General features: G+C 41.5%; 1 protein-coding gene across 3 annotated transcripts in view; it reads right to left on the reverse strand.

Moving 5' to 3' along the window:
- Positions 1-4868: 4868 nt before the first annotated feature.
- The window catches only part of LOC110053456 (uncharacterized), a 32628-nt gene continuing 16751 nt past the window's right edge, over positions 4869-20745 (reverse strand). For all 3 annotated transcript variants that reach the window (XM_089280805.1, XM_089280803.1, XM_089280804.1), the window contains 6 exons: positions 19969-20273; positions 17995-19178; positions 14439-14678; positions 12106-12549; positions 10454-10618; positions 4869-7099 (listed from right to left, as the gene is read on the reverse strand). In XM_089280805.1, the coding sequence (XP_089136931.1) occupies positions 6246-7099; positions 10454-10618; positions 12106-12549; positions 14439-14678; positions 17995-19178; positions 19969-20273 (3192 nt within the window). In that variant the 3' untranslated portion in view covers positions 4869-6245. The remainder of the gene's footprint in view (positions 7100-10453; positions 10619-12105; positions 12550-14438; positions 14679-17994; positions 19179-19968; positions 20274-20745) is intronic.

A 20745-nucleotide genomic window follows, 5' to 3' on the forward strand; every position in this document is an offset into this window, starting at 1 on the left:
AAACACATTTTATGATATATGCATATTTTTTCTTGTTGCTGTTGTTGTTTTTAATAATTCCACGTCGTTCGGCCGCGTTCAATGAACTTTTCTATTGACTCTTTTCCATTGACTCTATTCGATTCTCTATAACAGAATTTGAAACATGGAACTTTGATATTTGAAATATTAAAAATTGAACAGTTTCAATCCATTGTCACTGATACTACATGCACAACAATTGATTACTTTATTATATAATTAAATAGCATATTTTCGTAAAAAGGAGGCGATCATTTGACATGGTTTTATATGTTAAATATTCATGGAGATCCCACCGCCACCAGAAATTCCATTTTTTTATTCTGGTCCCCCCACCCCCCCCCCCCCCTTTGTGCCTGTCAATTACGCCTGATCCCCACTTCCGTTCCTCAGAAAACCATGTGATCCCCTCCAAAATCCTCCGCCCCCCCTCCCCCCCACCCCAGGTGATCAATAATGACCGGTCCCTTAGATGGGCATGATAAACTGTGTGGTTATCAAAATGCCACCTTTCCTCTTATTGTATAAGGCTGTACAGACACGTTTTCTCGCAAAATTCTTTTCTTGTTTGTGTGCCACTCGAACTCAAATCCTTTAGTTGTAGGCAAGAGGTATCTTCGGTACCTATTCGAGACAGAGATGCTTCCGAGAAACCTCAGGGTTGACAGAGGGACGGAAACTGGTAAAATGGCCACAATAGACCAATTTCGATATAATAAAAAATTCAGCCTTAAACAATAGACCTCAGTACGAGGCTCTGGGGAATAATACCCACAAACTCTGTAGTTACTCCCCAGAGCCTCGTACTGAGGTCTATTGTTTTAGGCTTAATTTTAATATATCGAAATTGGTCTATTCACATATATCTGTTAAACAAGCACGAAGTCATGAATGATCCCGCTGATGCAATAATTAAAGGCCCCTCAACAAGCAACAAGATCAAGAGATGGTGGCGTGAACTACATGAACGACTAGAGAAGTTCTTTAGAGAACAATTGTCAGTGTTGTTAAGGGGAAGAGAGTATGACCCACACGGTGCACTCGATAGACAACTGCTTGCTTATGTTTTTATACCAGTTGTCCAGCGCGAGTGTGACATTTTTGTTAGGTACTGGAATTCTCACAAAATCCCAGTGCAAGATAAGTTGGAAATTCCAGCTGGGGTACCAGACCACATATTCTCTTTCCCTGGACATAATGGAGGCCCCAACATGGGAATCCCATTACACAAGGATAAGTTGAGGGGGGTGGCCGAGTTGTCAATGGTAATGGATGGAGACTTGTTTGATTTTATTGAGCCAAGAGTGAGGGGGAAATGTCTGCAACTACTTTCAAATCCAGAAAGAGTAGAATCAAAGGATGCAATTGAAGCCTTTAGGTTTCTCAAAAGAAATATCAAGTTTCCTTGAGATGGAGTGAAATTTCGCATGTATTTTACTCTTTCTGGATTTGAAAGTGAAACTGATGGGCCACCATACAAGGAAACCACGACAACCAGAAGCACTCACCAGAACGGGTTTTTATCTTCAAAAACAACTAGAACTTTTTATTGCTTTCTGGGTTTCAAACCCAATAATGTTGCTTGCTATGACCAAACAGAGAGAAATTTGTTTGTGTAGAATGTTCATTTGAAATTAATCACGGCTTAACTGCATTTAAATTGACTCATTCCGGAGGTGTTGAACTGACTACCAACAACGTAGCCATTGAACGCTGAAAAAAAGCGCCAAGTAAATTGGTTGTATTCTTTGAAATATTTAAAGTGGTGTCAGAAAGCAGATAACATTTTGGGGCACCAGGACTAATAGGTCATTCCATTTTACTTTAAACATAAAATCAGTCTGAAGACTGGACACAACATGAAAAAACATGAGTTTAATTTATTTAAATTAGTGTAATCAATACAGTCAAGCAGCAATTGAAACTGAGAACTGACCATTTGATTATGTTAAAAAAAAGTATTTTCACTGAAGTAACCTGAGAAGACATCTTGAAAAACAGTGGTAAATGTGACTACATGCTGGCCTAACTAGGCGGAAGTATGGAAGTTCGAATTCAAGTGGTGACTCGAGTTTCTTTTTCCTTTTCTTGTTCAGTGTTTTTTCTTTGTCAAGAAATCATTTGCCGAAAAGTAGCGTTTGTTTTTCCCTTCCTCAGTTGTGATTAAAAAATCGTGTGGAGCTCTTGATCATTCGTTTATATCGATTGCTTTCGAACTCAAAATGTCATGTAGGTTTGTGAAGCACAAACCACGAAGACTTTCTCTGAATCAAATCATAAGTTTTTTACTTACAATGGAAGAATCGTTTCATCTTTTACCTCTCCAAAATAACTAACTTGACGCGGTGCAAGCGACTGTAAAACGGCCTTAGACGGCGGATGTTCGAAACCCCGGGGGAATCTTATCATGAAGAGGTCGGGAATGCTCGTCGTCTCAGGTACAAATCAAGGATTCTGGTCTCACTTAGAGTGTTGATGACGAAAAGTCACCATTTTTAGCTCTCAAAGTATCCTTTAAGGTGCACTCGAAGAAATAATGAAAGAAACACTCTCATTATTTCCTGGTTTTAGGCTTGATTTCCGCTCGTCTCTGGTATTACATGAGTCGGGTCTACAATTGTGCCCGGGATCCTTTCTTGAACAGTGGCTAGTAATCGAGCTTATTCCGTTTTAAGGACGGTGCCTACTTTTGTTAGTGCGCACACGTTATGCGCATCACGCAAGGCACGGTTTAAGCGCCACGGGCGCGCTGGGTTGACATGACGCAATCAACTACGCTACCAAGTACACGACTAACTTGAAGGCAAAATTTTCCTACTGGGGACCAAATCAAGTTTGATGAACCTGTACTTAAACCAGGAACACCAGAACAGCAGCATATCGCTAACCACTAACTGTTAACGCCTTCCAGCTGAAAAACTAGCTGTTATCTGTCGAAAATTATACTGAAATCTAACTGTAAACATGTGCCTGCAGATGGCGTAGTGCGCGTGCAAAACAAGTGCGAGATGCGCAAATGTTTCACTTACTGGGGATGTGACAGGAAAAAATGTAACGAGCGCCGTGAAAAGTTCCAAAAAGGATCAATAACTTTAAAAAGCGCGTGGTTACCCCTATATTTTATGTTAGGAAATGGAAGTGGCAAGCCTATTCAGCACGTGGTTAGTTTCTGGTTGTGAGCAAAAGATATTTAGACTGTATTTCAGGTGAAACAGAGGAAGGCTGTCAGAGACGCTAAAAGCGCTGTTGCAACGATTTTGTCATTGAAAACAAACCAAAATGGTTTTTATGTTACCATTTACCATGTAGTTTTCAGATCTTTATAAATGTGTTTGCTTCTCTGTATGTAGAGGCGAATTCTAAAGAAGCTGTGAAGAAATACCCTCTCCTTCTGTTTTCAGAAAAATGTTGATGTCAGCATTTTTCTTGAGATTCAAGGCTAATTATCTCGAAAAAATGCGTGGCTAACCCCATTTTTCTTCGTGGATTCCAATAGCCCTCGCAAAGATCTACTTTTACCGCAAGGTCCTAACCTGGCGCAAAAACCTTTGTATTTAGTAGGCACCGTCCTTAAATGGTATCTTTTAGGGGTCTAAACTCAAGCAACGTAGACATTAGTCTCCTTTAGGAGTTAAATTCAAATTTTCCGACGAGAATCCCTGACCTTTTCATATGGCAGTCCCCCCTGGGGTTTCCAAATGTCTAACAGGAAGTGAAGGAGTGAAGGAGTGATGGAGTGAAATCGTGCCACCACTACAACTTGGAGAATAATATTTTCCAAGTTAAAACTGCCGAGTAATAATCAACAGAGATATACTGGTTAGCGATTTGCGGAATAAGCCTTAGCCTAAAAACTCATTCAAACTTTTCCAAGTATAGACATGGTGATGTAAGAGGTTACTGACTCTTGTTATTTATTATAAATAATAAAAGGAGAGGGCCTCTGATTCACTTGTGAGTTAAATTGACAGGCAAATCAGTAGAAGAAGTCCACTGCATTCGCAGCTGAATACGTACATACGTACATACGCACATACCTACACACCTATGAACGCGTACGTCGTATAAATACCTAAATACGTACATACATACGTATGTTGGAGAGAGTAAAAGAAATTGGAAGTCTCGGGGCGGGGGGTGGTGGGGGGGCGGGGGGGAGACACAAACCTGGAACAAATGGGAATGTCGGCTCCGCGGTAAACCAACATACCGTAACCCCTGGCCACGACATCCACCCTAATTATATGCGCGCATTTCAGTTTTGAAAACGGGCGTAAAAAGACAAGGAGTCATCACATTCATTCCTGGACAAGGACTCTGTTAATCAAAGGGCACCCTTCAGAGGGTTTATGCATCACTGGTTTCCTCCCTAGGGGGCAAGGAACAATGACGTCTTAGTTACAGATTTTCTTTCCGTTGCTCTTTCACAGAGTACATTTCTCTAAAAAAAGGCCGCAGAGGCCGATCGAAAATTCAGTTTTAACACTTTTAGATCTGTTTTAAATCTCTTTTAAGAATAAATCGTGCACACAGATCGCTCCAACAGTTTTATCAATATAAAAAGGGGCGGATCTGACAAGGGGTGCACCCTTGATTTTAATCAAATGGCCCGATTAAAGTGAAAGGGAAAAGGAATTCTCCGGAGAGAGGATTTTAATTACCATAACGTAGAGGCTTTTGTTTCTGCGGGTTAATGCAAAACTGTTACATCAGCTTACTGCTACCTGCAGTCTTTGTCGAAAGGTTAATAAAATCTTTGGTAAATTCTAAATGCAACGTTGCTCAATCTTTGATAGAATCTTTGGTAAATTCTGAATGCAACGTCTGGATACAGCAAAATAATCCCGTTGAAAATTATACTGAGTCGTTTAATCTTGGTCTAACAGCTAGGAGAGTTCAAACACAATGTTCTTTTCTCCGGCTAAACTTCGCACATAACAAAACCTGACTTTATTCAATACGATGAGATGTAACCTTGCTATTGGTTGGTAATGTCTTCTTAGGATGTATGATCGCTGACATTAAGTTACCGAATTTCTAACGTGATGACTTAAAAGTCAAACATTCTTGGCCCTTTTAAGATTATTAAAATTTCAATCTAGCGCTGCAAGTCTGAGACCATTTTGTTACGCACGTTTCCCCCATTTTTCGTTTTCTTTGTAACCTTTACTTCTTAACCAACAAGATGGAGGGAGGGAGAGGGTTAGGTGACTACTCCCCGCCTTTGGCGCTTTAAATAACAGTGCTCCAATTTGCTGACTTTCCCAAAATTTATCTAGGAACAGTCTGATATAGGCATTTATTTTTCACTTATAAAGCCTCTGGCATAGAAAACAAAATCTTGAACACCGTTCAGTCTAGTTTTCATCCATTATTGTTTTCCTTAATTTAAGCTTCAATTGCGTAAATTGTTTTATTATGAAGTGGTAGGTATGCTCTACTGCCGACTTTATTTAGCAAATTTAAATCAGGCGTACGTGTAGAAGTGCCCATCAGTGCCAGCACGCCCCCCCCAAAAAACAAGTCTGAAAGGGCTAATTTTTTGTAATATCTCTAAAACCGGAGACGATTTGACATGCCTTAAGATTTGCCGGTTCAGTTTAGTGTAACCTCATGACTTGGTATTTCGAAACATGCGTACAGGCGATAAGAACATCCATAGAAATCTATTTAGACCGCGAGCAGTCTTTTTCGTTTCCTAGTGTGCGATGGGAAAAAACGAATGCGATCGAGCAAAAAGCGAGCGGCGACCGATAAAGCCGCGAGCCGCGAAAAGCGCGCCTCGCTCCATTCCCTCCTCATTCTTTCACTCATTTGCATACTTTCAATTTTTTCCGGCACATATTTTCGATTTCCGGCACAAAAACCGACTGCTCATAGTCTAAAATTTGTTTGAAAGAAATATTATGCGATCTAATTATCACCCAAGTGTCATCAACTGGCAGTCAACTTCAAGTTCTACTTCAGACTAGTGAACAAATCGCAGTAATATTAACTAAAAAAATTCTCTTTTCAAAGTTCTTTCTATATTCTGAGCTTTTTAATTTCTATGGCTCGGTCAGAACCATTGACAGGTATGCTAATGAGATAATAATTGTAAACTAATGTTCCTATTTTGCTGGTTTCTACTGTACCTATGTACTGCTTTGTAATCCAATAAATGATATGCATATTGCCGTCACGAGTATAAAATCGACTTTTGTCCAGAATAAACTTCTCGATAATCAGTTAAAATCGCAGTTAGACAGCGGTGTGGCTGTTAAATCGGTTTCCACAATAGTATCTAGGTCGTCGACTGCCATCTGTATATCCTCTAGAACCTTAGTGAGATTTGGGAAATTTTTCTTCGTGGCTTCCAAATTTTGCCACACCTGTTGTCGTTTCTTCTCAACGTAAGGAGGAATATAGCTGTGCAGGAAATGGGACCAACCGCTGCTCTTGAAGTAGTCTACAAGTGCTTGTGAATAATCAGTATTTTCTTTGGTACACCCAGGAAAAAGCTTAACGCTTGCGTTGCTAGCGCGGTCGATTAGTTTCTGACCTTCTTGTTTTTGCCGGCGAAGAAGATTTACAAAGGAATCCTCATCATCCTTCTTGTTTGTCCAGCATGTGCTTAAAGTCAAGGATTTGGCACCAAGAAATTTTTCCAATGTGTCGAGGTTGTAAAACCCTACAGAATTCTCGTGACCGTCATTCTTAGCCAAAAGCGAAAACGTCGCACAATTTCCTGTCAAGTCATAGCATGCGCCCGCAGTCCACATGTACGCTGGGATATTTACTTTGTATTTCGTATTACAGAACCAAGTTCCTCCCCTGCAAATTTCGGGGTATTTATTTTTTGGCATTTTGTCCTTTTCCGTGTCAACATCATGCGCGTCATAGCCTAGATACATTTCTGACGGCACGGTGCCAGTAAGTAGGTAAGTACTCTTGGGGTCGCATTTTTTCCCCACAAACTGGTCCCGAATGGCGATTTCTGCTAGTCGCCAGGCTTTTTGATTGAGATCAGAAAATTGTGGCACTATATTGGTGTAAGTGAGACTCGCTGTCATTCTGTTGACATTGTTGCTGTTCATCCCTGCAAAGAGAAGATTTAGAGGTCACAATAAACATGTAGATGTATTAAGAAATGGATTGGCTGTTCAGCTTGATGCCTTTAGTGCTTTAGGTCTTTTGTTAAAATTTCCAAAGGGTGCAACAACTTTGTTGATGGCTTGACGGGGGGTGTCAACTCTACGAAGGCCTGTTTCGGAAGAAAAACAAAATTCTTCCGGGAATCTGAAGATTTTGCCCGGAATCGGGAGACTCGGGGAATATTTTCGGGAATCATAAAGTAATGTCTCAAGCATGTCTCAAAAAAGTCGGGATGATGTTCGAAATTTTCGGGAGGACTTTTGTTTACACTGACAGGTCACCACTAAATTTTCTCCAATTCTTATTGGTTTAAATTGATCACTTGACGCGATAGTACCCATCCGCGGAGAGACACTATCTACCTTTATAGTTTACCACTAAATTTTCTCCGATTCTTATTGGTTTGAATTGATCACGTGACGCAATAGTGTTCATCTGCGGAAAGACACTATCAGCCCACAGTGCTCGTCCGAGGAAAATACCCGGATGGATAGTACTCGTCCGTGAAAATGTTTCTGTAAAGAAGCGGGCTTACAGAAAGTAAACAACTGAAATGTATTAAGGGGGTTTTGTCTGTTTTCTTTTTCAAATTTTACATTTGGCTTTAACGACCTTTCACGGCTTTCATCTAAAAGAGCTGAAAATAATTCAAAATGAATTTTGAACTGGGGCGCGGAAGAAAATTTTGTGGTGAGCAACAAAGACGATAGAGTGTTTATGTCTCGGAACTATCGGTCTGATAGTTGTCCTTTAGATATTTGATGTTCTTAAAACTAGCATATTTGTTTTAAGAACATCAAATTTCCGCGGGGCAACTATCAGCCGATAGTTCCTCGATAGAAACACTCTATTCTTTAAATAGTACTACTCAAACAGCGTTTTTTGGAGTTGTCATCCCCGGTGGCTCGGGAATTTTAAGAATCGGAGGAGGCAAAGGACTTCTAAAATTAAGACTGAAACATAAGACACATTGAGTTTCGGCTCATTGTCTTTTTCCAACGCAACCACTCTGTTGGTTTTCATTTGGTCTTCATATTGAACCTCGTTTTGCTTCTCTTTATTCAGGGTAGTTTAAGGTCCTCGCGAAACGTCGCAACAATTGCTCGCAAAATTTTAGTAGTATATTGAACAGTTTCTGGAGAAGCTCACATGCTCATAATCTTTTTTGTGGTTTCGTTTGAAATTTACTCGCTGCTTGCAAGTCCATGCAGCTCAACTGCTCGTACGCTCGCAAAAAAATAATGGTATCATGGTGTCGGCTTGCTCGCAAATGCTCGCAAATGCTCGCAAAGGCCATTCAATGCCCCTAAATGTATTTCTGGCATACATTTCAAAACTTTGTACTTCACAAAACTGTAATCCGTATGTGTTTGTCGTCCGAGCAATCACTAATACTATATCCAACTCTTGATCTAGATGCAAGGTGTTTATATCATGGAAATGCAAGTGGATAATACAGTAAGCCCTACCTTTAATAATACGCAAAATAATGGTAGTCCCATTGAAATACGAAACTGTTTTGCTATTCAGTTAACATTATCCCTGGGCAAAAGCCGTCATTCTTAATCTGGTGCTGGCGGCCCAGATGCAAAATAATAGTATTTATTTTCTTTTTTTCTGAGTGGGCACGGTAACGAATCCTACGATCTGATTGGTTCTAAGTGCGGTCCGGATTTTTCTATCTCTGCCCACGGGCACGGTAACACAACTGATCCGAGATCATCTCAAAAAATCATCCAAAAAAAAAAAAAAAAAAAAAATCGTCTCAAAAAACGGTATAGTTGCTCAACAACCGTTGTAAATGGAAAAGAAAAATTTAGCAGTGGAATTAAAGGCCATAAAGTTCTACAAAAGGTGAGTGTTCATCCTCTGTATTGACAGAATCAAGTTCTAGTTCACGGCTTTGGTTTGTTGATCGTTGTGTATGTGTGCATTCGCTCTGATTTTCATGCCATTTGAGATTAGCTGCAAGTCATTGCTTTATCACTTAAAACGCCGTGCTTCTCTTGTACTTTTTGGCAAAATAAAATACTGTTTGCCACCATTCAAGAAAATGAGATGCTTTAATAAACAATGGTGAAATTATAAATTCTCGCAGTACTATGTTGTGCTGTACACATGCGGCCACCTGACACATTTAATTGATTTCACTTTCGCCCACCGTTTGTCAAAATAAATAGTGTAGTAATCAAAGTAAAGGTTATTAATACGTTAAATACAAATATGGTCAGGTAGAAAATTTGCCATGTAAGTCCTTTTCAGTCAGAGAAGTTGACAAACTCCGAAGTCGGATTAGATCTTCGGCTGAAAGAAATTTCATGAATATGGATGATTTTATCCAGTTTTCATGCTTTGTTTTGGTGCTACATTTTTAATGCTTTTCTCTTTTTTTAGATGAAGTTTTCCACTATTATGGTTCACCGTAGCGAAGTCAATCTGTTTGGCTGTGTAAAGTGTATACAGCACTTAGCAAATGATTTTCACCAATCGAGTGAGCTGGATGCGCGCGTAAACAAAGATTTTGCAACACAATCTTTTGCTTTAAATAGATTGCCCAAACAAACTTAAGTAGGAAAAAAATGAATAAGGTATTTACCGGCCTAGGGTCATTCCGTGTAGTGAAAAACTGTGACCTCGGTCTTGAAAATGCATTTTGAAGACCTCGGTCACATTTTTTCACTCTACGGACCTCCCAGCCCGCAAATAACATATATGCAGTATTGGCTTAAACGTGGGTGGGAAGGCTGTCGTGCTGCAACTAAGAAAAAGTTTGTAACAGTTCCCTCGGAACAGTTTTGCAAAAGTTTATGGCAAATGCTTTGCAAACGGCTAAAGGTCGAGGTCTAACAAACAAAGTAAGGGGTCGGTCGAGCCATCCATTGAAGCTTTCTATATATGGTTAAAGTGAGCGTGACTTATTCACATTATAAAATGTGGGAGGAACTGCGCGCGCTATGATTGGTCAATTCCCTTTCAATGTAACTGTTTAGAAAACAGTGCTAAGAAAATACGCGCGCTGACTGGTTAGAAATCGTGATTCTATAACTCGATAGAAACACAGAGCTAGCACGAGCTGTTGACGTAATGATGGCGCGACCGAAGAGAATTTACCCTTTGATAATCACTTGGGAATTTTAAATACACTCGAGAAGTGCAAGAAGCACTCGGCTGCGCTTCGTGCTTCTCTATGCACTTCTCTTGTGTTTTAGAAAATTCCCGCATGCTTATATAACTCGACAATGCACTCGGGCGCGATTTTATTTCTTTAATAATTCCGAACAGACTGGCTTCCACTTGCCTGAAGGATTGAGGTGACCTCGGTCAACCCTGAATGTCTTTCCTGCCCTGTAATAAGTCTTGTCTGTGCCTTGCGTGGATGCTACAGCTGAGTAAGGATACCTTGACCAGGCACACCTTGTGTCAATTCCGTACCACTGTATTCCATTATCGTTATCGTAAAGTCCTGTTGGAAAAATACGAAATATTGACACAGGAACATTAGCCATCTGTGGATATCCTAGAATCAATGCTGAACGTCTCATTTCATCTTTCAGAATTCATTTTTAAATAAGGGACCAGTCTGTATTTATGGTCTAGGGAAGGGAGGCGGGGTGTAGGAGGATTGAACGAGTGTGGTAGGGAGTGCCCTACTTAAAATCAGCCTCACAAAAGCAGGAGGTGCTCATTTCAGGGCAAGTAAGGTGGGGGCTCAAGTATGTTGCAAAATCATAAATTCAAACATGCTGTAGTTTGGCTATTTTTGTCTGAAAATGCAGCCAATTGTGTATTAAATGCTCTCAATTTTCACAGACCTCTGAGGGAGCATGTCCCCCATACACCCTATACAAGGCGACATATAATAGATGACTGGACTGAGCTTTGAATGCTTGTTTGTGATATTGGCTGATGATGAGGGCAAAGACCGTGGCAATGGTGTGCATATGAGAACGTTACGAAAGCTCCTTAAATTTATTCTCATGTAACTTAAAGTGGCTGGTTACAGTTTCCATCATTTTCTAGCCCTTAAACTTTGAAGGGTCATAACTGCCAGTCTTTATCCAATGCTGCTACAATAATGATATCAAACTAAAACTCTAGCATTGGTCAACATATTGTCATCATTTTTGTAAGCTGAAAGGTTACCATGGCAACAGTATAACCCGTTAAAAACAGCCTTCATTATAGCTTTAAGAGCTAATAACTTAAAAGTTAATTCGGTGACCCCCATTTTTTATTATAGGGCTATGATCACCATGTTATGGTACAACGTTTTGCAAAGTTCAAAATAATTCTTTTGGAGAGGTTTAGAACCACCATGATGTTTTGAAAATTTAGGCGCCCTAGAATAGAATCTTTGGTAACTTTGCTAATAGCTGTAACATTGCATGCTGATCATAACTCGATTATAAAAAAATGGGGGTCACCGAGTTAACTATAAAGTTAAAAGCACTAAAAGCTGAAATTAAGGGTGTTTTTAATGGGTTATACTTTTGCTGTGGTAGCCTTTCAGCACACAAAAATGACGAGAACGTTTTGACCAATGATGGAGCTATACGAAGTTGTGCCAATTTTACTTTTTCAAGGAGTATTTATCCGGTGGAACATTTACTGTTTCTGCGGAAACAAGGGTTTTGTTCAAATTTGATTGTTATTGCCTTTTTTCAGCTAGTAAGCTGGAGAGAAACCTTTTAATGATGAACCAAGGCCCAGTTGTTCAAAGCGCAGATAGCTGTTAACCAGGTGGATAAAATTTGTCATTGTCAAATCACGAGTGAAAGCATTTTAGTTTATTTTCACCGAATAGCAATTTATCCACGGAACAACCGAGACTAGGCTTGTTCTTCATACCTCTAAGCTTTGAATATTGTTGAAGAAGGCAGCATGAAAAAGCCCAGGTTGAAGGAATATGGGAGGAGAAATACATGTATATCATATAGCTTATATATGTACCGTGCTCATACAAATCCTTCCAGGTGGGTCTACCATCATATCCGATGTTCGGCTTGTAGGCTGAAAAGTCTGCAGTTTTTCTAGTCGTGTCAAACTTAGTGGCGAAATATGGCAGGCCCTTCTTGTATGTCTGGCATATAAATTTTTTGGAATCGGTTTCTTCAAATCCCTCCGGAAATTTCCCGTCCAAAAAGAAATCTTTACCACATGCGGCCATGAATTCTGGTTTTGATTGATGGTCAAAGACGGTTTTTCTCTTGGTGATATCTCGTCTTTTGCGAAGACCCAGGTTATTGTGTGCGACATCACAAGACTGATCACACTCAGTGCATTTTGTCTGCAGATCGACGATATCACCAGCGCTGAGGCCATAATATGACAACATCTTCGCATCCTCCAACATAGAGCCGTGAAAGGATAGCTTTTGTCGGACCGTCGTGATATCTAGGAAAAGTAAGGAAAATCGCGCATTATCCTCTTCTTCATCATCATCATCATCATCATCATTATCATCATCATTATGGCATTATCAGAGCATTATTCTCTTAGGGTGGATTTATCATGTCATTGTTGAGTACTGCGGGCAGCTCAGTAAAAGCAAACGCATAGCATTTCATTCAACATTGGTTTTCAGTTCAAAGTAGCTAAGAATTCACAAAGTTACGTTTGATCCATATTACCCCTAATTAACTTAAACATAAGTTTTCTTCCCACCGTCGACAGTGAATCCAAAATGGTTTTGAGACATCTCGAAAATTTGGATAGACAGGCTTGAAAATAAAGAAAACATGGCATGGTTACAGATGTTTCGTAAAAATAACACAAAACATGTTAGGCTTAGAATGAAATATCTATTCTCAGTGAGTGTATGTAGCTGTATACAGGGTAAATGCAGTTAGGCACTCCCGGCTCCTCTGTCTTCCATAGATCGCGGGGAACAATGCCAAGTTTGTACCATCAAAGTCTGGTAACTTTGTCAACATACTGAAGGAAAATATTAAAATTTGAGTGACTCCATCCATCAAAAGCAGTGTGAGGACTCAGCGGATCATGTAGTCTTGACCGATATATTGGTTGATGTTCTGGTCGATAGTCGGTTGATAGTTGGCCAACAATTGGTCGATAGTCGGTCGAGGTGTTTGTCGAGAGATTTTAGTTCACCGATACCTCGCGCACACGTTGCCGACACTTTGTGGACACTTCGCGGATAATTCAACGCGTATCGGCCGACACTCGGTCGACAGTCGGCCAACCGGCTCGGTCGATACAAAATGCAACGCTGAACACCCTCCAGGGTTGTCGAATTACTACGTGAAGCAAGTATAAAACTAAAGCACAACCCATCTGTACAGGTCAGTCTTGGCCTATTACATAAAGTCTACTCTATTAAGAAATGGCAAACTTCTATTGCTATTTTAAACCCCTTTAGAATCAATTGTTTTGGTTATTAATGCACAAGGTTGCTTCAATATAAAACCTGATTTGTGTGCCATACGGTGACATGGACATATTACATACATGTTTACGGTTTATACAAAGTAAACACGCCTATTTAGTTATATGTAGCTGGATAGCTGTATGAAAAATAGGACTAAACGTCAAGAGCACCAAGCTCGTTTTCGACAGCAGGTTATGACATTTTACGATAAGTTGTTCAGCAAAGAAGATGAAAATAACATGATCAACAACGTTCAAGCAGTTGCCTAATGCCAGAGCTTTTTATCGTCAACCTACATAAGGTTGCAGTGCTGAACCATTACAGCACAAGTATTGTAAACTGGGAGACACTATTTTTGGAGAGTTTTCCAAAATGAAATCGTTATTCCATTATCCCACCGAAACAAAGCCATCATTCCGTTATTCAAGCCGTAAAATAACCATTATTCCATTATTCCTCTTCAACCCCCGATAGTGCACAACTGCTACTCAGTAGCTAAACTATCCCACTTGACCGATACCTGACAAATGACTGTATTCGACCGACAGTTGACCGATATAACACCGACACTTAACCGACATACCTCCAACATACTACCCACACTCGATCGAGATGCCTCCACAACGTATCGACCAACACTCAGCCGAGAGTTGGTCGCTATATATCGTCCGACTATCGCACGACTATCGACCGAGTATCGGCCAATTCTCGGCCGACCATCGACCGACTATCGGCCGATTGCCGACCGACTATCTGCCAGCTATCGGCCGATGTATCGGTCGATTGTCGACCGACTATCAACCGATGCATCCACCGATATATCGGTCCAATCTACCTAACAAAAACATGGACTCAGCTTCTAATGCTGAATAAAATAGACATACAGCGACCTTACCAAGACTTTGCTCAATGTCTTGCTTTAATTCCAATACAGACTTCTTGTCATCAAAAGCAAACCGGTAACGGTTGTTGTCCCATGTCGAACGAACAAAGAGTTCTTGTTCAATTTCTGCCTCATCGCCTGCAATGCATTGCCATCGTTTTGTCTTGTAGCTTTCCCCGTTCTTACACGTTATTACCTTTTCTTTCTGCTCGCATTCTCGCTTCTCACATGGTTCACCCGGGCACACTTTCCCTAGGAAGAACAAGATCAAAAAAACAAGAGGGATTATCCACATAGCATAATTGCCCTACTAGTTTATCAAGAAAAAGATCAGCCTTGTACAGTCTTTTTCCTTCATTATTACAACGTCAACAGAAATAGGGAAGGCGGAATATTAAATCAAATTAAAAATGCTAGCTAGGATAACGATTGCAGGCTCCCGAAGAACAACTTATTTGTACAATATACCAAGCTAAAGAGTGTTATTGTCACCAAATATCATGTTTTCTAAGTCGGCTACAGGATCTAAGCAAAAGATCCCAACAAATATCAATTTTTCGCGTACCTTCACTCGCGCGTGACAAATTCTTCCCCGTTACTTGATTCTTACGAGCTAGCAAAAGCTTGTTTTCGGGGGGCGGGGAGTAAAATTTATTTTTCCAAAGCGTAAGTTTTGTTTGTTATCGCTTTTCAAAGGCGCGTGGTGAAGGTACTCTTCACGCTTGTCCGGATTTGTGACTCAAGCTCGCAAGCCAACACAGGTACTGACAGGCCGGATTTTCTGGAAATTTAATTCTAACAAAGCGCGAGAAATAATTTCTGGCGGTCCTCCCAAGGCAGCAAGTGACGTTTTGCGTTCGTCTCAACCGCTTTTAAGAACCGCTTTTTTTGTTTACTATGACTAATTAGGACGCTATTGTCCACTTTATCGCACTCTGAAATTTGCTTCACACGCCCAACCGTTGATTGACAGCAGTGGAATCGCGAAGAGACTCGAGGTATTCCCAGAGCTAAGTCTGTTGACCAATCACGGCTGACTAGTTCTGAATATCCAAATTATTACGCCGCGCACTAATATATGAAATGGACACTGCAAGTACATGTCGCAAAAGACAATAGCATTGTGGGCGATGTTTAAACAGTGAGCTCTGGCTTAACGGACACTGCCTGGATAAGTTGTTGCCTTTACTTGTTTTAAAAGTTGTCTTTACAGATGCTTGGATGGTCCCTAGAGTGTTTATCTCGAATGCCTTCGGTTCATCATTTCCCTGGGCGTCTGATGTAAGATTTTATAGTAACTATCCCTTCCGTTTTGTGCATTTAAGTAAAGAAAAGTTTGTCAAATTGTCCATCTACTTCAGCATTAATTACTGCCGCAGCATTAGCAAGGCAGCACACATTTTCTGGGAAGAATTTGAGATATTTGGATCGCGTTCCTTTCGACCAAAAATTCCGGTGTGAATTACCGAAATATTTGTATGGCGAACGGAACGGTATTTTCCATCAGGCCGGACCAATCTCGTTCTATTCCCGCTTAGGCACATTTCCCGCCAAGATTTACTCGACAAAATTTTGAAGGATAATGACAAAGTGGCTGTCTTATTAAAGTGCAGTAAGCAATAAAAGGCTCGAACTGTGGCAGATCGTTTTGCATCCAGTGTATTGTCGATTGGCCGCCATCTTGTAGCTTTTCACGACTAGAGGAACTGGGGCCGATTCATACCGGGTAGAAATGCCAAATGGAACAGGAAATTTCCGGAATCTCCAAATCTCCGAAAAAAAGGACAACCTCGAGAGGTTGACCAGAATTTCGAAACGACTTTCCGGAAACTTTCTGTTTTATTCGATTTTGAACCGGAATTTCCGGAAATTTTGGTCGAATGGAACGCGCCCTTGGTTCCTTCCTTCCATGGTCGAATATCTGGGATATCCAAGAAGAAGCCAATCAGCGAGCACTTTCTTCAAGGAGTAAATGTTATCCAATCAGCGGCTCGCTTTTATATGTGTAATGGCGTCTATCACGTTTGCCCCGCTGAATTTTCAAGACGATATCTCCCTGCGATATTTCTCTCCTTTTTGGAATTCAAAACGGGAGAAAACAACCCTAAAGGACATTCGATCGAACAAAAGGAGGACATCAACGTCGCAAAGGCGATGAACGGCAGTTTTGCGTTTGGGAGTCCCTTATTCTCAGAACACAGCAAGCTTATAAATCAACTTGAAATCGATTTTTTCAACTTAGGAAATCACCACAGTTTGTTTAATAACAATCGTTTGCCTGATTATTTGAGACTATACTTTCGTTTGTCTTTGCGTGTTATGGCTTTGATGTTATCGTCCGTTAAAAATATGCAAGCGTGTGTTGCCACACGCGCACTTAGGCAATTTCAGTTGCTTGCTTTTTGCTTCTTGCTTGCTTCGTTAATAAATTTTTTCAATCTTTTTAGTTTTAGTTTGTCTTTGTTATTCAGTTCACTCTTTAGAAGCATCGTTGTGTAAAATCTTAAAAAAAATTTCATAATCAGGTTAAAATATAATATACTAGATTACGAGTTTCTAATCAACAATGATTTAGATAAACATATACAGGCAAAAACTAACGATAGACAAATCCGACGTTTCGGCGACATCTTGGCGCCATTGTCAAGGGAAACTAATTAAATATGCGATTTCAAGAGTAACTAAGAGTTCAGAGTTTCTAATTTGCATAAGTTAGACAAAGACTTTAGCGCGAACTGAGTCTGATTGTACATTAAAACACTACTCGGGTTGTCATACCCTTTAAAGACCAGGAGTCTGCTGATATCGTGAAGACACAGTTGAAAGATCTCAGTGTGAAGCTGCAGACTAGTGTTCAACCGGTGTTTACGAGCCGCAAGATTGCTCAGGAGTTCCCGACAAGCGAACCTAAGCCTCAGCTCATTGATCAACAATGCGTTGTGTATAACTTCAAGTGTGACCAGTGCGATGCTGGTTATGTCGGTTACACCCGTGGCCATCTGTTCGTACGCGTTGATGGACATAGAAGCAAGACCTCGTCAGTACGCAATCACTATGATAATAGACACGCAGGCAGGATTCCGGATGACCTTCGCAATTGTTTTAGCGTGTTGAAAAAATGCCACAACAAGTTTGATTGTCTCATTAATGAGATGTTACTCATTAAACAATTACGACCGTGTTTAAATGTACAATCAGACTCAGTTCGCGCTAAAGTCTTTGTCTAACTTATGCAAATTAGAAACTCTGAACTCTTAGTTACTCTTGAAATCGCATATTTAATTAGTTTCCCTTGACAATGGCGCCAAGATGTCGCCGAAACGTCGGATTTGTCTATCGTTAGTTTTTGCCTGTAGAAGTACGAGTTTCATACTTTGATTGACATGCGTGGGAATTTTGATTTTCAACATTGTCTTATGGCTTACCGGTATACTTCATATGCAACTTTTGGCCCTAGTTCACCTGTTTACATTCCCATATTATTTATGTGTTACCGGCAGCACTTTACTTCTCATTGAAAACTTCTAGTATGTACTTCTAGTGCAAACATCTATCAGTGTGCACCTACCTCCATCTCTTGGTTTGGGACTATTGCAGTATCGGAACCGTGTACTCTGCGTTCCTGCGTCCTGCCAAGCCGACCATTGAGTCCATTGCCCATCGACTGATTTTGGTTTCTTGCATTCCTCGGGGGGTGTAGGCTTCAGTGTTGGCAGATTTGGACTCGGTTTGGTCTGTTCGGGATTGTTAGGGTTAGATGGAGAAGGATCCAGGGATGGAAGAACTATCAAAGGAGGAACTAAAACTACTGGAACAAGTAGAAAGACAAGAATAGAAATAGCAATTTTGGGACGTCCACCACCACCACTGTCGCCGCCGCCGCCGCCGCCGCCACCACCGCCGCCGCCACCGCCGCCGCCGCCGCCACCACCACCGCCACCGCCGCCACCGCCGCCACCGCCGCCGCCACCGCCGCCGCCACCACCGCTGCCACCGCCGCCGCCACCGCCGCCGCCACCACCGCCGCCACCGCCGCCGCCACCGCCGCCATCGCCGCCGCCGCCGCCGCCACCGCCACCGCCGCCGCCGCCGCCACCGCCACTGCCGCCGCCGCCGCCACCGCCACCGCCGCGGTCACCGCCATTGCCACCGCCGCCGGCGCCGCCACCGCCACCGCCACCGCCACCGATACCGATACTGCCACCACCACTGCCACCGCCACCGCCACCGCTACCGCCACCGCCACCGCCACCGCCACCGCCACCGCCACTGCCACTCCCTCCGCCACTACCACCACCACTACTACCACTTCCACCTCCACCGCCACCACAACTACCACCCTTATCGCTACTGCCACAGTTCGTAACCCAAAAGGAAATGACAAGACCACTAATAATTATTTGCTGGATGACTATGATGCATATCCACCACATGGGAGGCCATTTTTGGCCAACCGGAGGAGGTGGTGACTCCGTAGAAACTTCGGGTGGAAGCTTGGTCGTAGTCTGATCATACGTCGATGAATTCGTTCCGAGGGTTGTTGTAACCGCTGGTGTAGTAGTGTTAAATGCAGTCGAAGGTAATGATGCTATTGTGACAGCAGTAGCACGAGTAGATGTCGGTGTAGAAGCTGGTGTCGTCATTGGAGACACACTCGTAGGAGAAAGCGTTCCCAGGGGACAGTCCATTTCGTCCGAGGAGTCTGAACAATCCAAATGACCGTCACATTGCTTTGAGGTATTAAAACATTCCCTGAGATAAAGGAGTTCAGTTGCACGTATTAGGGCTTGGGATGCTTGCATTATGGTTCCTAACATTTCCTTTCATCTGAGACGAACTTGGTCCTCTGCATCAATTACTTTAAGATTTACTACTGCCGTGTATTTTAATCGTACGCACTAACAAAGATATATGTCATAACTTTAGTCAAAATACCTTTTTTTTATTCTGTGACATTTTTAATCGTATTAAGCTAAATAGGGAATAAGAAGCAGCTTAAAAGCCTATGCGTAAACAACCAACAATTCAGCCAAAAGAGAAATTTGCGAGAAATCAAGGAATTTGAGTCGTCCAATAATAAAATGTATTGCTTACTAAACAACCGTCTGTTAGATTAATTATCTGAAGGAAACCATGCAGTCAGGGGCAATCTTAAGGTATTGTTTCTCGCAAGTACGCCGAATGGGATTATAGCCTAGCACAGCTTTTAGGCCTTAAAATTGTGTCATAAGGGAAGCCATGAAGTGGAAACTAGCTTAAGAATGAGATGCGTCGTCTAAACAAACTCTCACTCAGGTTAATTATGTCAAAACAATAATTTAGTGGGAAACTGGGAGTCCTTTATTATACAGCTATGGTCCGGATAGCATTGGTATTCATGATCACTACAACTGTAGAAATTTAGAACTTTAAAAAGCGTCGCATTCATGTAAATTAGAATATATTGTTTGCAAATGTTACGTGCTTCACCTTATATTGATGTATAGCTGCACCTGAAGATTTTCTTTGTTGTAACTAGATTTCTCAGTGATCACTTTCTTACCTGGACATGTGACACACAAAATAAGAGGATTGATTGCAAGGAGCAGTTTCATTCAGGTCGCATTTTTTCCCAGTATAACCCTGAGCGCAGTCACAGAAAGCCAGGCCATCCCTCTGTCTGCATTCTCCGTGAACACAGAATCCCGGTGAGCAGGGAGTAGAGTCGGTGCCTGTGCACAGTGATTGATCCCAAGCTTCATAGTACAGAACGAAAACGAGGCCAAACAGCAGGACCAACAAGATGAGAGCACATAGCACCGAGATACACCATTTAGAACAGTCTATGTTAAGTCTTCGTTTGCTGGCCTGTTTCATAAAGAACACAGTGATTAGAATCTTATAACACCTTCTGTCAGCTGCAAAACGGTAAAGTTGTATTAAGCCAAATATCCGAAATTGATCTGCGGCGGCTTGAGTAAGTAACGGCTCCTTTTTTTTCCCTTCACAGAGTTCATGCTTCGCGATTTGAACACAGGATTAGGAAAAACTTTACTCTGGTCCATAACTTACGTTACGGAGCTCGTAATCGGTTAATAAGAAGTTTCCCATACTCATGGTAGACCCATGCATTGCTTTCTTCAAGGTCATCACGGCTAGTTTCATGGTCTGGGAGCGCGTATTTACGTACGACACGTACGCCGCACGGCGTCGCTCAAACATTTGCACGGCGGCCATGCTCCAGAAATAGTTTGATTTTGGCATTTGCATTTTGAAACTGGACTTTCCTGTTTTGCAGTTCAGAGCTGCAGTCTTGGCCAGGACTAGTTGAGACAACAAA

Source organism: Orbicella faveolata, unplaced genomic scaffold (genome assembly GCF_042242905.1).
Source record: "Orbicella faveolata isolate gen_17 unplaced genomic scaffold, um_ofav_v1 contig_48, whole genome shotgun sequence".
NCBI lineage: Eukaryota > Metazoa > Cnidaria > Anthozoa > Scleractinia > Merulinidae > Orbicella > Orbicella faveolata.